Source organism: Oncorhynchus mykiss, chromosome 13, assembly GCF_013265735.2.
Source record: "Oncorhynchus mykiss isolate Arlee chromosome 13, USDA_OmykA_1.1, whole genome shotgun sequence".
Taxonomy (NCBI): Eukaryota; Metazoa; Chordata; class Actinopteri; order Salmoniformes; family Salmonidae; genus Oncorhynchus; species Oncorhynchus mykiss.
The window spans coordinates 70526247-70541063 of NC_048577.1; the positions used below are offsets into that span (position 1 = coordinate 70526247).

At 47.2% G+C, this 14817-nt stretch overlaps 1 protein-coding gene across 2 annotated transcripts in view; it reads right to left on the reverse strand.

Moving 5' to 3' along the window:
• Positions 1 to 14817, reverse strand: part of crlf3 (cytokine receptor-like factor 3) — a 39646-nt gene that overhangs the window by 16405 nt on the left and 8424 nt on the right. For both annotated transcript variants that reach the window (XM_036942059.1, XM_036942058.1), the window contains exon 2: positions 8925 to 9061. In XM_036942059.1, coding sequence (XP_036797954.1) covers positions 8925 to 9041 — 117 coding nt within the window. In that variant the 5' untranslated portion in view covers positions 9042 to 9061. The remainder of the gene's footprint in view (positions 1 to 8924; positions 9062 to 14817) is intronic.

Here is a 14817-nt window from a genome sequence, read left to right on the forward strand (position 1 = left end):
TGCACTATATAGGGAGCTTTTTGGGACACACCCACTGACTGACAGCCCTCCTCTCACTATGACTATGAGAGAGAGAGACCAGAGAGAGAGAGATAGACCAGCGAGAGAGAGACCAGAGAGAGAGACCAGTGACAGAGAGAGAGAGAGAGAGAGAGAGAGAGACCAGAGAGAGAGAGAGAGACCAGTGAGAGAGAAAGACCAGAGAGAGAAGGGGAGACCAGTGAGAGAGAGAAACCAGAGAGAGAGAGAGACCAGTGAGAGAGAGAGACCAGAGAGAAAGAGACCAGAGAGAGAGAGAGACCAGTGAGAAGGAGACCAGTGAGAGAGAGAGAGAGAGAGAGACCAGTGAGAGAGAGAGAGACCAGTGAGCGAGAGAGACCAGTGAGCGAGAGAGACCAGTGAGCGAGAGAGACCAGTGAGTGAGAGAGAGAAGGAAACAGAAGAGCAGAGGAGCTGCACTGATAAACAAGAGAAAATAATAGTTGGATGAGGATGGAAAGACCTACATAGAACACTATCAGAGATCAGTGTGTTTGGACAGCAGGACACAGGAAATGCCTCACTGGAGCCATTGCATCACTTCCTGGTGTCTATCAGTTTTGTGGAGATAAGGGCAGTATCCTAAATGGCACCCTATTCTATATATAGTGAACTCATTTTGACCAGGACCCAAAGGTAGTTCACTATGGAGGGAATAGGGTGCCATTTGGGATGTTGCCAAAGATAATGTATATTTTGGGACGGTGAAGGATGGGAAAGCTAGTATTGTCATCTGGAATACAATGACATGTCCATTGGGAGTAGAGGGCATACAGGCTGGGGAGAGAGATAAGAGGTATGAGAGAGAGAGGAGTTAGAGAGAGCAAGATACCAGAGAGAGAGAGAGTGAGAGGAGAGAGAGAGCGAGATACCAGAGAGAGAGAGAGAGACGACAGAGAGAGAGACCAGAGACCAGAGAGAGAGAAAGAGAGACCAGAGAGAGAGAGAGAGAGAGACCAGAGAGAGAGAGACCAGAGAGAGAGAGAAAGAGAGACCAGAGAGAGAGAGAGAGACCAGAGAGACCAGAGAGAGAGACCAGAGAGAGAGACCAGAGAGAGAGAGAGAGACAGACCAGAGAGAGAGAGAGACAGACCAGAGAGAGAGAGAGAGACCAGAGAGAGAGAGAGAGAGAGAGACCAGAGAGAGAGAGAGACAGACAGACCAGAGAGAGAGAGACAGACAGACAGACCAGAGAGAGAGACAGACAGACCAGAGCGAGAGAGAGAGAGACCAGAGCGAGAGAGAGAGATCCCACTACAGGATGTTTTGACTCCCTCTCTTCCAGAAGCCAGAAGTATCTAAGGCACACACACTGCTCACGGACGTCACACCATCCTGGTAATCTGTGTGTGTGTGACAGAGCAGCTTTTCCTGCCTGTCTCGTCTCATATTACAGTGATGATGACTCATCCCTGGGGAAGAGGGGGGTTGTGGGAAAAATGGCCCAAAACTGGACTCTACAGCTGGGAAAGGAGAGAGATGTGTGCCAGATAATGGGGTGGGAACAGTGGGCCCAGAGAGCAGCAGAACAGAACCAGTCAGTAGATAAAAGTGTCCGTTTCAATTCATTGATAACTTTGGCATTCTCTCAGTTATATAGAGGGGGTACTTACTACCTGTTCTCTCGGTTATATAGAGGGGGTACTACCCGTTCTCTCAGTTATATAGAGGGGGTACTACCCGTTCTCTCAGTTATATAGAGGGGGTACTACCTGTTCTCTCTTGGTTATATAGAGAGGGTACTACCCGTTCTCTCGGTTATATAGAGGGGGTACTACCCGTTCTCTCGGTTATATAGAGGGGGTACTACCCGTTCTCTCGGTTATATAGAGGGGGTACTACCCGTTCTCTCAGTTATATAGAGGGGGTACTACCCGTTCTCTCAGTTATATAGAGGGGGTACTACCCGTTCTCTCAGTTATATAGAGGGGGTACTACCCGTTCTCTCAGTTATATAGAGGGGGTACTACCCGTTCTCTCAGTTATATAGAGGGGGTACTACCCATTCTCTCGGTTATATAGAGGGGGTACTACCCGTTCTCTCAGTTATATAGAGGGGGTACTACCCGTTCTCTCAGTTATATAGAGGGGGTACTACCCGTTCTCTCAGTTATATAGAGGGGGTACTACCCGTTCTCTCAGTTATATAGAGGGGGTACTACCCGTTCTCTCAGTTATATAGAGGGGGTACTACCCGTTCTCTCAGTTATATAGAGGGGGTACTACCCGTTCTCTTGGTTATATAGAGGGGGTACTACCCGTTCTCTTGGTTATATAGAGGGGGTACTACCCGTTCTCTCTCAGTTATATAGAGGGGGTACTACCCGTTCTCTCGGTTATATAGAGGGGGTACTACCCGTTCTCTCAGTTATATAGAGGGGGTACTACCCGTTCCCTTGGTTATATAGAGGGGGTACTACCCGTTTCCTTGGTTATATAGAGGGGGTACTACCCGTTCCCTTGGTTATATAGAGGGGGTACTACCCGTTCCCTTGGTTATATAGAGGGGGTACTACCCGTTCTCTCTTGGTTATATAGAGGGGGTACTACCCTTCTCTCGGTTATATAGAGCGGGTACTACCCGTTCTCTCTCGGTTATATAGAGGGGGTACTACCCGTTCTCTCGGTTATATAGAGGGGGTACTACCCATTCCCTTGGTTATATAGAGGGGGTACTACCCGTTCTCTCAGTTATATAGAGGGGGTACTACCTGTTTCCTTGGTTATATAGAGGGGGTACTACCCGTTCTCTCAGTTATATAGAGGGGGTACTACCCGTTTCCTTGGTTATATAGAGGGGGTACTACCCGTTCTCTCAGTTATATAGAGCGGGTACTACCTGTTCTCTCGGTTATACAGAGCGGGTACCACCCGTTCCCTTGGTTATATAGAGGGGGTACCACCCGTTCCCTTGGTTATATAGAGGGGGTACTACCCGTTCCCTTGGTTATATATAGGGGGTACCACCCGTTCCCTTGGTTATATAGAGGGGGTACTACCCGTTCTCTCGGTTATATAGAGCGGGTACTACCTGTTCTCTCGGTTATACAGAGCGGGTACCACCCGTTCCCTTGGTTATATAGAGGGGGTACCACCCGTTCCCTTGGTTATATAGAGGGGGTACTACCCGTTCCCTTGGTTATATAGAGGGGGTACCACCCGTTCCCTTGGTTATATAGAGGGGGTACTACCCGTTCCCTTGGTTATATATAGGGGGTACCACCCGTTCCCTTGGTTATATAGAGGGGGTACTACCCGTTCCCTTGGTTATATAGAGGGGGTACTACCCGTTCTCTTGGTTATATAGAGGGGGTACCACCCGTTCCCTTGGTTATATAGAGGGGGTACCACCCGTTCCCTTGGTTATATAGAGGGGGTACTACCCGTTCCCTTGGTTATATAGAGTGGGTACCACCCGTTCTCTTGGTTATATAGAGGGGGTACTACCCGTTCTCTCGGTTATACAGAGCGGGTACCACCCGTTCCCTTGGTTATATAGAGGGGGTACTACCCGTTCTCTTGGTTATATAGAGGGGGTACTACCCGTTCCCTTGGTTATATAGAGGGGGTACTACCCGTTCCCTTGGTTATATAGAGGGGGTACTACCCGTTCTCTTGGTTATATAGAGGGGGTACTACCCGTTCTCTTGGTTATATAGAGGGGGTACTACCCGTTCTCTCGGTTATATAGAGGGGGTACTACCCGTTCTCTTGGTTATATAGAGGGGGTACTACCCGTTCTCTTGGTTATATAGAGGGGGTACTACCCGTTCTCTTGGTTATATAGAGGGGGTACTACCCGTTCTCTTGGTTATATAGAGGGGGTACTACCCATTCTCTCGGTTATATAGAGGGGGTACTACCCGTTCTCTCGGTTATATAGAGGGGGTACTACCCGTTCTCTTGGTTATATAGAGGGGGTACTACCCGTTCTCTTGGTTATATAGAGGGGGTACTACCCGTTCTCTTGGTTATATAGAGCGGGTACTACCCATTCTCTTGGTTATATAGAGGGGGTACTACCCGTTCTCTTGGTTATATAGAGGGGGTACTACCCGTTCTCTTGGTTATATAGAGGGGGTACTACCCGTTCTCTCGGTTATATAGAGGGGGTACTACCCGTTCTCTTGGTTATATAGAGGGGGTACTACCCGTTCTCGGTTATATAGAGCAGGGACTACCCGTTCTCTTGGTTATATAGAGGGGGTACTACCCATTCTCTCGGTTATATAGAGCAGGTACTACCCGTTCCATTGGTTATATACAGTGCCTTGCGAAAGTATTCGGCCCCCTTGAACTTTGCGACCTTTTGCCACATTTCAGGCTTCAAACATAAAGATATAAAACTGTATTTTTTTGTGAAGAATCAACAACAAGTGGGACACAATCATGAAGTGGAACGACATTTATTGGATATTTCAAACTTTTTTAACAAATCAAAAACTGAAAAATTGGGCGTGCAAAATTATTCAGCCCCCTTAAGTTAATACTTTGTAGCGCCACCTTTTGCTGCGATTACAGCTGTAAGTCGCTTGGGGTATGTCTCTATCAGTTTTGCACATCGAGAGACTGAAATGTTTTCCCAGTCCTCCTTGCAAAACAGCTCGAGCTCAGTGAGGTTGGATGGAGAGCATTTGTGAACAGCAGTTTTCAGTTCTTTCCACAGATTCTCGATTGGATTCAGGTCTGGACTTTGACTTGGCCATTCTAACACCTGGATATGTTTATTTACATCCTGTAAATATAAAATAAAAAATAATTGTAATTTACTGGGAAGCCAAAATGTAGATTTAAAGGATGGAGAATCCTCCGCCTCACAAAAGGACAGTTTGAAATGAACCAGCTAACATTTGAATGTTGATCACAACGTGCACATAGACTCTGTTTGTTTTTTTACAGAATGTTTTTCAACTCAGATTTACTCAGCATCGTCACAGTATTTAAAAAATATATAGATTTAATGTGTTCCGGGTTTCACAGTGCAGACCGAACCCGAGGGCCCCGTACTGAACGATTCAGCGCCAGTACCGTTACACCCCCTATTCAGTAGATGGGAATTGAACCACAGAAGTAGTTGTTTTATACACACTACGTCATCACACACTGCCTTTCACCTGCAACACGTCAGCTGGATGGAAACATCTCTCTGGGGGGGGGGGGGGGGGGCGGAGACGGAGACATCTTGGTTTTAATCAGGATTCTAGAACATTCTGATCTGTTGCCAGATGGATGGATGTTACAGACGCACATGAAGTCCTCACCTGAACTAAACAGCCTGTTCTCAATAGAATGGGGTTGGACGACTCCGCCTCCGGTTTGGCCAATGAGTCGTGTTTGTCTCTCTCTCTCTTTTCATATACCTCTCTTTCTCTGTTTTACTTTTAGAGGAGCAGGAAATAACAACAGGAGAGGGAGGAGGGGAGAGGGAGGAGGGGGGAGGGGGGAGAGAGGAGAGGAGGGGAGAGAGGGAGGAGAGGAGGGGAGAGGGGGAGGGGGAGTCTCTCTCTCTCTCTTTTCATATACCTCTCTTTCTCTGTTTTACTTTTAGAGGAGCAGGAAATAACAACATCGTTTACAATTAGCCTGAAGGGGGATAGAGAGGGGGAGGGGAGAGGGAGGAGAGGGAGGAGGGGAGAGGGAGGAGGGGGGAGAGCGGGAGAGGGAGGGAGGGAGGAAGGGGAGGGGAGAGGGAGGAAAGGGGAGGGGAGAGGGAGGAAAGGGGAGAGGGAGGAAGGGGGAGAGGGAGGGAGTAAGGGGAGGGGGAGGAGAGGGAGGAAGGGGGAGAGGGAGGGAGTAAGGGGAGGAGAGGGAGGAAAGGGGAGGGGGAGGAGAGGGAGGAACGAACGGGGAGAGGGGAGGAGAGGGGGGGAGAGAGGAGGGGGAGGGAGGTGGGGAGAGGGAGGAGAGGGGGAGGAGAGGGAGGAACGAACGGGGAGAGGGGAGGAGAGGGGGGGAGAGAGGAGGGGAAGGGAGGTGGGGGGAGGGAGGAAGGCTGTAACATCTTCCTGATACTAGATGAATGGTCCTGGAGAACTCTCGGCTGTGCAGTCTTTAGTTCCGGCCCTGATTATTCAGCTAATTGATTTATCTGAATTAGAGGTCGAACGATTATGATTTTTCAACACCGATACTGAACATGAGAACATATGAAAGCTGTTGGTTCCTTTTAACATGAGTCTTCAATATTCCCAGGTAAGAAGTTTTAGGTTGTAGGAATTATTGGACTATTTCTCTATATACCATTTGTATTTCATATACCTTTGACTATTGGATGTTCTTATAGGCACACTAGTATTGTCAGTCTAATCTCTGGAGTTGATAGGCTTGAAGTCATAAACAGCGCTGTGAAGCAAGCATTGCGAAGAGCTGCTGGCAAACGCAGGAAAGTGCTGTTTGAATGAATGCTTACGAGCCTGCTGCTGCCTACCACCGCTCAGTCAGACTGCTCTATCAAATATCAAATCATAGACTTAATTATAATATAATAAACACACAGAAATACAAGCTTTAGGTCATTAATATGGTCAAATCTGGAAACTACCAAAACAAAACGTTTATTCTTTCAGTGAAATACGGAACCGTTCCATATTTTATCTAACGGGTGGCATCCATCAGTCTAAATATTCCTGTTACATTGTACAACCTTCAATGTTATGTCATAATTACGTAAAATTCTGGCAAATTAGTTCGCAAGGAGCCAGGCGGCCCAAACTGCTGCATATACCCTGGACTCTGTTGCACTGAACGCAAGAGAAATGAAACAATTTATCTAGTTAATATTGCCTGCTAACATTAATTTATTTTAACTAAATATGCAGGTTTAAAAATATATACTTCTGTGTATTGATTTTAAGAAAAAAATCATCACCCGTTTGGCGAAGTAGGCTGTGATTCGATGATAAATTAACAGGCACCGCATTGATTATATGCAACGCAGGACAAGCTAGTTACACTAGTAATATCATCAACCACGTGTAGTTAACTAGTGATTATGTTAAGATTGTTTTTTATAAGATAAGTTTAATGCTAGCTAGCAACTTAACTTGGCTCCTTGCAGCCTTCGGTAGTCAGGCTGCCACGCAGGCCTCTCATGGATTTTATTTACCTTTATGTAACTAGGCAAGTCAGTTAAGAACAAATTATTATTTACAATGACGGCCTAGGAACAGTGGGTTAACTGCCTGTTCAGGGGCAGAACGACAGATTTGTACCTTGTCAGCTCGGGGGTTTGAACTTGCAACCTTCCAGTTACTAGTCCAACGCTCTAACCACTAGGCTACCCTGCCGCCCCATTGCAATGTAATCGGCCAGAATCGGTGTCCAAAAATGCAGATTACCAATTGTTATGAAAACTTGAAATCGGAGGTAATTAATCGGCCATGAAGTAGGTCGACCTCTAATCTGAATGAGGGTTGGACCAGTGTAGTTGTGTTGTTACCTGTTTGCGTGAGGGTTGGACCGGTGTAGTTGTGTTGTTACCTGGTTGAGTGAGGGTTGACCCAGTGTAGTTGTGTTGTTACCTGTTTGCGTGAGGGTTGGACCGGTGTAGTTGTGTTGTTACCTGGTTGAGTGAGGGTTGACCCAGTGTAGTTGTGTTGTTACCTGTTTGCGTGAGGGTTGACCCAGTGTAGTTGTGTTGTTACCTGTTTGCGTGAGGGTTGGACCGGTGTAGTTGTGTTGTTACCTGTTTGCGTGAGGGTTGGACCGGTGTAGTTGTGTTGTTACCTGTTTGCGTGACGGTTGACCCAGTGTAGTTGTGTTAATACCTGGTTGAGTGAGGGTTGGACCGGTGTAGTTGTGTTGTTACCTGTTTGAGTGAGGGTTGGACCGGTGTAGTTGTGTTGTTACCTGTTTGCGTGACGGTTGACCCAGTGTAGTTGTGTTGTTACCTGTTTGAGTGAGGGTTGGACCAGTGTAGTTGTGTTAATACCTGGTTGAGTGAGGGTTGGACCGGTGTAGTTGTGTTGTTACCTGTTTGCGTGACGGTTGACCCAGTGTAGTTGTGTTGTTACCTGTTTGCGTGAGGGTTGGACCAGTGTAGGTGTGTTGTTACCTGTTTGCGTGAGGGTTGGACCGGTGTAGTTGTGTTGTTACCTGTTTGCGTGAGGGTTGGACCAGTGTAGTTGTTGTTACCTGTCACCTGTTTGAGTGAGGGTTGGACTAGTGTAGTTGTGTTATCACCTGTTTGCGTGAGGGTTGACCCAGTGTAGTTGTGTTGTTACCTGTTTGCGTGAGGGTTGGACCGGTGTAGTTGTGTTGTCACCTGTTTGCGTGAGGGTTGGACCAGTGTAGTTGTGTTGTTACCTGTTTGCGTGAGGGTTGACCCAGTGTAGTTGTGTTGTTACCTGTTTGCGTGAGGGTTGGACCAGTGTAGTTGTGTTGTTACCTGTTTGCGTGAGGGTTGGACCGGTGTAGTTGTGTTGTTACCTGGTTGCGTGAGGGTTGGACCAGTGTAGTTGTGTTGTTACCTGTTTGCGTGAGGGTTGGACCAGTGTAGTTGTGTTGTTACCTGTTTGCGTGAGGGTTGGACCGGTGTAGTTGTGTTGTTACCTGGTTGAGTGAGGGTTGGACCAGTGTAGTTGTGTTACCTGTTTGCGTGCTTGGCTGAGTCCATGTAGGCGTGTTGTTACCTGTTTGCGTGCTTGGCTGAGTCCATGTAGGCGTGTTGTTACCTGTTTGCGTGCTTGGCTGAGTCCATGTAGGCGTGTTGTTACCTGTTTGCGTGCTTGGCTGAGTCCATGTAGGTGTGTTGTTACCTGTTTGCGTGCTTGGCTGAGTCCATGTAGGCGTTGTTGTTACCTGTTTGCGTGCTTGGCTGAGTCCATGTAGGCGTTGTTGTTACCTGTTTGCGTGCTTGGCTGAGTCCATGTAGGCGTTGTTGTTACCTGTTTGCGTGCTTGGCTGAGTCCATGTAGGCGTTGTTGTAGTTCGCTCCTGTAATTCTGAGCTGCTTCTATACTCTCCTTAGCCTCCTGCAGCAACGCCTCAGCTTCTATAGACATCCTGCTGTACCGCCTGGCTCCTACACACACACACACACACACACACACACACACACACACGTCATTAGCGGATGTTTGTAACTTCGTGTCCCTGTGGTCTGATACTCTTCACTCTGACAGCGTGTGTATTTCCCCTGAAGTCAGTTTGACGCTCTGCACCACCACAGTACTACAACAAGGAGGGTCAGGCAGACAGCAGGGAGGAGAGACAGGAGCTTGTAGACCAGACAGACAGCAGGGAGGAGAGACAGGAGCTTGTAGACCAGACAGACAGCAGTGAGGAGAGACAGTAGCTTGTAGACCAGACAGACAGCAGTGAGGAGAGACAGTAGCTTGTAGACCAGACAGACAGCAGTGAGGAGAGACAGGAGCTTGTAGACCAGACAGACAGCAGTGAGGAGAGACAGGAGCTTGTAGACCAGACAGACAGCAGTGAGGAGAGACAGTAGCTTGTAGACCAGACAGACAGCAGTGAGGAGAGACAGTAGCTTGTAGACCAGACAGACAGCAGGGAGGAGAGACAGTAGCTTGTAGACCAGACAGACAGCAGGGAGGAGAGACAGGAGCTTGTAGACCAGACAGACAGCAGGGAGGAGAGACAGGAGCTTGTAGACCAGACAGACAGCAGTGAGGAGAGACAGTAGCTTGTAGACCAGACAGACAGCAGTGAGGAGAGACAGTAGCTTGTAGACCAGACAGACAGCAGTGAGGAGAGACAGTAGCTTGTAGACCAGACAGACAGTAGTGAGGAGAGACAGTAGCTTGTAGACCAGACAGACAGCAGTGAGGAGAGACAGTAGCTTGTAGACCAGACAGACAGCAGTGAGGAGAGACAGGAGCTTGTAGACCAGAGAGCAGTGAGGAGAGACAGTAGCTTGTAGACCAGAGAGCAGTGAGGAGAGACAGTAGCTTGTAGACCAGACAGACAGCAGTGAGGAGAGACAGTAGCTTGTAGACCAGACAGACAGCAGTGAGGAGAGACAGTAGCTTGTAGACCAGACAGACAGCAGTGAGGAGAGACAGTAGCTTGTAGACCAGACAGCAGTGAGGAGAGAAAGTAGCTTGTACACCAGAGAGACAGCAGTGAGGAGAGACAGTAGCTTGTAGACCAGACAGCAGTGAGAAGAGACAGTAGCTTGTAGACCAGACAGACAGCAGTGAGGAGAGACAGTAGCTTGTAGACCAGACAGACAGCAGTGAGGAGAGACAGTAGCTTGTAGACCAGACAGACAGCAGTGAGGAGAGACAGGAGCTTGTAGACCAGAGAGCAGTGAGGAGAGACAGTAGCTTGTAGACCAGAGAGCAGTGAGGAGAGACAGTAGCTTGTAGACCAGACAGACAGCAGTGAGGAGAGACAGTAGCTTGTAGACCAGACAGACAGCAGTGAGGAGAGACAGTAGCTTGTAGACCAGACAGACAGCAGTGAGGAGAGACAGTAGCTTGTAGACCAGACAGCAGTGAGGAGAGAAAGTAGCTTGTACACCAGAGAGACAGCAGTGAGGAGAGACAGTAGCTTGTAGACCAGACAGCAGTGAGAAGAGACAGTAGCTTGTAGACCAGACAGACAGCAGTGAGGAGAGACAGTAGCTTGTAGACCAGACAGACAGCAGTGAGGAGAGACAGTAGCTTGTAGACCAGACAGACAGCAGTGAGGAGAGACAGTAGCTTGTAGACCAGACAGACAGTAGTGAGGAGAGACAGTAGCTTGTAGACCAGACAGACAGCAGTGAGGAGAGACAGTAGCTTGTAGACCAGACAGACAGCAGTGAGGAGAGACAGTAGCTTGTAGACCAGAGAGCAGTGAGGAGAGACAGTAGCTTGTAGACCAGAGAGCAGTGAGGAGAGACAGTAGCTTGTAGACCAGACAGACAGCAGTGAGGAGAGACAGTAGCTTGTAGACCAGACAGACAGCAGTGAGGAGAGACAGTAGCTTGTAGACCAGACAGACAGCAGTGAGGAGAGACAGTAGCTTGTAGACCAGACAGCAGTGAGGAGAGAAAGTAGCTTGTACACCAGAGAGACAGCAGTGAGGAGAGACAGTAGCTTGTAGACCAGACAGCAGTGAGAAGAGACAGTAGCTTGTAGACCAGACAGACAGCAGTGAGGAGAGACAGTAGCTTGTAGACCAGACAGACAGCAGGGAGGAGAGACAGTAGCTTGTAGACCAGACAGCAGTGAGAAGAGACAGTAGCTTGTAGACCAGACAGACAGCAGTGAGGAGAGACAGGAGCTTGTAGACCAGACAGACAGCAGTGAGGAGAGACAGGAGCTTGTAGACCAGACAGACAGCAGTGAGGAGAGACAGGAGCTTGTAGACCAGACAGAGAGCAGTGAGGAGAGACAGGAGCTTGTAGACCAGACAGACAGCAGTGAGGCGAGACAGTAGCTTGTAGACCAGAGAGACAGCAGTGAGGAGAGACAGTAGCTTGTAGACCAGACAGACAGCAGTGAGGAGAGACAGTAGCTTGTAGACCAGACAGACAGCAGTGAGGAGAGACAGTAGCTTGTAGACCAGACAGACAGCAGTGAGGAGAGAAAGTAGCTTGTACACCAGAGAGACAGCAGTGAGGAGAGACAGTAGCTTGTACATCAGAGAGACAGCAGTGAGGAGAGACAGTAGCTTGTAGACCAGACAGACAGCAGTGAGGAGAGACAGTAGCTTGTAGACCAGACAGACAGCAGTGAGGAGAGACAGTAGCTTGTAGACCAGACAGACAGCAGGGAGGAGAGACAGTAGCTTGTAGACCAGACAGACAGCAGTGAGGAGAGACAGTAGCTTGTAGACCAGACAGACAGCAGTGAGGAGAGACAGTAGCTTGTAGACCAGACAGACAGTAGTGAGGAGAGACAGTAGCTTGTAGACCAGACAGACAGCAGTGAGGAGAGACAGTAGCTTGTAGACCAGAGAGCAGTGAGGAGAGACAGTAGCTTGTAGACCAGACAGCAGGGAGGAGAGACAGTAGCTTGTAGACCAGACAGACAGCAGTGAGGAGAGACAGTAGCTTGTAGACCAGACAGACAGCAGGGAGGAGAGACAGTAGCTTGTAGACCAGACAGACAGCAGTGAGGAGAGACAGTAGCTTGTAGACCAGACAGACAGCAGTGAGGAGAGACAGTAGCTTGTAGACCAGACAGACAGTAGTGAGGAGAGAGTAGCTTGTAGACCAGACAGACAGCAGTGAGGAGAGACAGTAGGGGAGATAAGAGGAGAGTGGAGGATGTCTGACGATGATGTGCAAAACAGATCAAACCACTTCTTTAACTGGAAGAAAGCAACCAGCCAACCAGAGACCAGACACTAGCAGCAACCAACCAACCAGAGACCAGACACTAGCAGCAACCAGCCGACCAGACACTAGCAGCAACCAACCAACCAGAGACCAGACACTAGCAGCAACCAGCTTCAAGCAGATCGTCCCTATTCACATTCAAGATGACTTCATAGCAGATACAAACAGAAATCCATGGGTATGACACAAAAGAGCTCTACTGATGCTATGGGTTCGAGTACAGCCTGTACCAGACCAGAACATGTTGAGGTAGTTTGACTGAAGGTACAATACAGCCTGTACCAGACCAGAACATGCTGAGGTAGTTTGGCTGAAGGTAGAGTACTGCCTGTACCAGACCAGAACATGTTGAGGTAGTTTGGCTGAAGGTACAGGATAGAGTACAGTCTGTACCAGACCAGAACATGTTGAGGTAGTTTGGCTGAAGGTAGAGTACTGCCTGTACCAGACCAGAACATGTTGTTCAGTTTGGATGAAGGTACAGGATAGAAGAAGCCTGTACCAGACCAGAACATGCTGAGGTAGTTTGGCTGAAGGTAGAGTACTGCCTGTACCAGACCAGAACATGTTGAGGTAGTTTGGCTGAAGGTACAGGATAGAGTACAGTCTGTACCAGACCAGAACATGTTGAGGTAGTTTGGCTGAAGGTAGAGTACTGCCTGTACCAGACCAGAACATGTTGAGGTAGTTTGGCTGAAGGTACAGGATAGAGTACAGTCTGTACCAGACCAGAACATGTTGAGGTAGTTTGGCTGAAGGTAGAGTACTGCCTGTACCAGACCAGAACATGTTGAGGTAGTTTGGCTGAAGGTACAGGATAGAAGAAGCTTACTTCAGTCTTCACTAAAACCTCCATCTCAAGTGCATTGTTTTCGCCCATAGACTTGTTTCACATAGACTGTATAAAGACTGGTTTCCCATAGACTGTATAAAGACTGGTTTCACACATAGACTTGTATAAAGACTGGTTTCACACAGACTGTATAAAGACTGGTTTCACACATAGACTGTATAAAGACTGGTTTCACACATAGACTGTATAAAGACTGGTTTCACACAGACTGTATAAAGACTGGTTTCACACAGACTTGTATAAAGACTGGTTTCACACAGACTGTATAAAGACTGGTTTCACACACAGACTGTATAAAGACTGGTTTCACACACAGACTGTATACAGACTGGTTTCACACAGACTTGTATAAAGACTGGTTTCACACAGACTTGTATAAAGACTGGTTTCACACAGACTGTATAAAGACTGGTTTCACAGACTGTATAAAGACTGGTTTCACACAGACTGTATAAAGACTGGTTTCACAGACTGTATACAGACTGGTTTCACACACAGACTGTATAAAGACTGGTTTCACAGACTGTATAAAGACTGGTTTCACACAGACTGTATAAAGACTGGTTTCACATATAGACTGTATAAAGACTGGTTTCACATATAGACTTGTATAAAGACTGGTTTCACACAGACTGGTTTCACACAGACTGTATAAAGACTGGTTTCACATAGACTGTATAAAGACTGGTTTCACACATAGACTGTATAAAGACTGGTTTCACACATAGGCTTGTATGAAGACTGGTTTCACACAGACTGTATAAAGATTGGTTTCACACACAGACTGTATAAAGACTGGTTTCACAGACTGTATAAAGACTGGTTTCACACATAGACTGTATAAAGACTGGTTTCACATAGACTGTATAAAGACTGGTTTCACACAGACTGTATAAAGACTTGTTTCACACAGACTGTATAAAGACTGGTTTCACATAGACTTGTATACAGACTGGTTTCACACAGACTGTATAAAGACTGGTTTCACATAGACTGTATAAAGACTGGTTTCACACATAGACTGTATAAAGACTGGTTTCACACATAGGCTTGTATGAAGACTGGTTTCACACAGACTGTATAAAGATTGGTTTCACACACAGACTGTATAAAGACTGGTTTCACAGACTGTATAAAGACTGGTTTCACACATAGACTGTATAAAGACTGGTTTCACATAGACTGTATAAAGACTGGTTTCACACATAGACTGTATAAAGACTTGTTTCACACAGACTGTATAAAGACTGGTTTCACATAGACTGTATAAAGACTGGTTTCACATAGACTGTATAAAGACTGGTTTCACAGACTGTATAAAGACTGGTTTCACACAGACTGTATAAAGACTGGTTTCACATAGACTGTATAAAGACTGGTTTCACACAGACTGGTTTCACACATAGACTGTATAAAGACTGGTTTCACATAGACTGTATAAAGACTGGTTTCACACAGACTGGTTTCACACATAGACTGTATAAAGACTGGTTTCACATAGACTTGTATACAGACTGGTTTCACACATAGACTGTATAAAGACTGGTTTCACACATAGACTGTATAAAGACTGGTTTCACATAGACTTGTATACAGACTGGTTTCACAGACTGTATAAAGACTGGTTTCACAC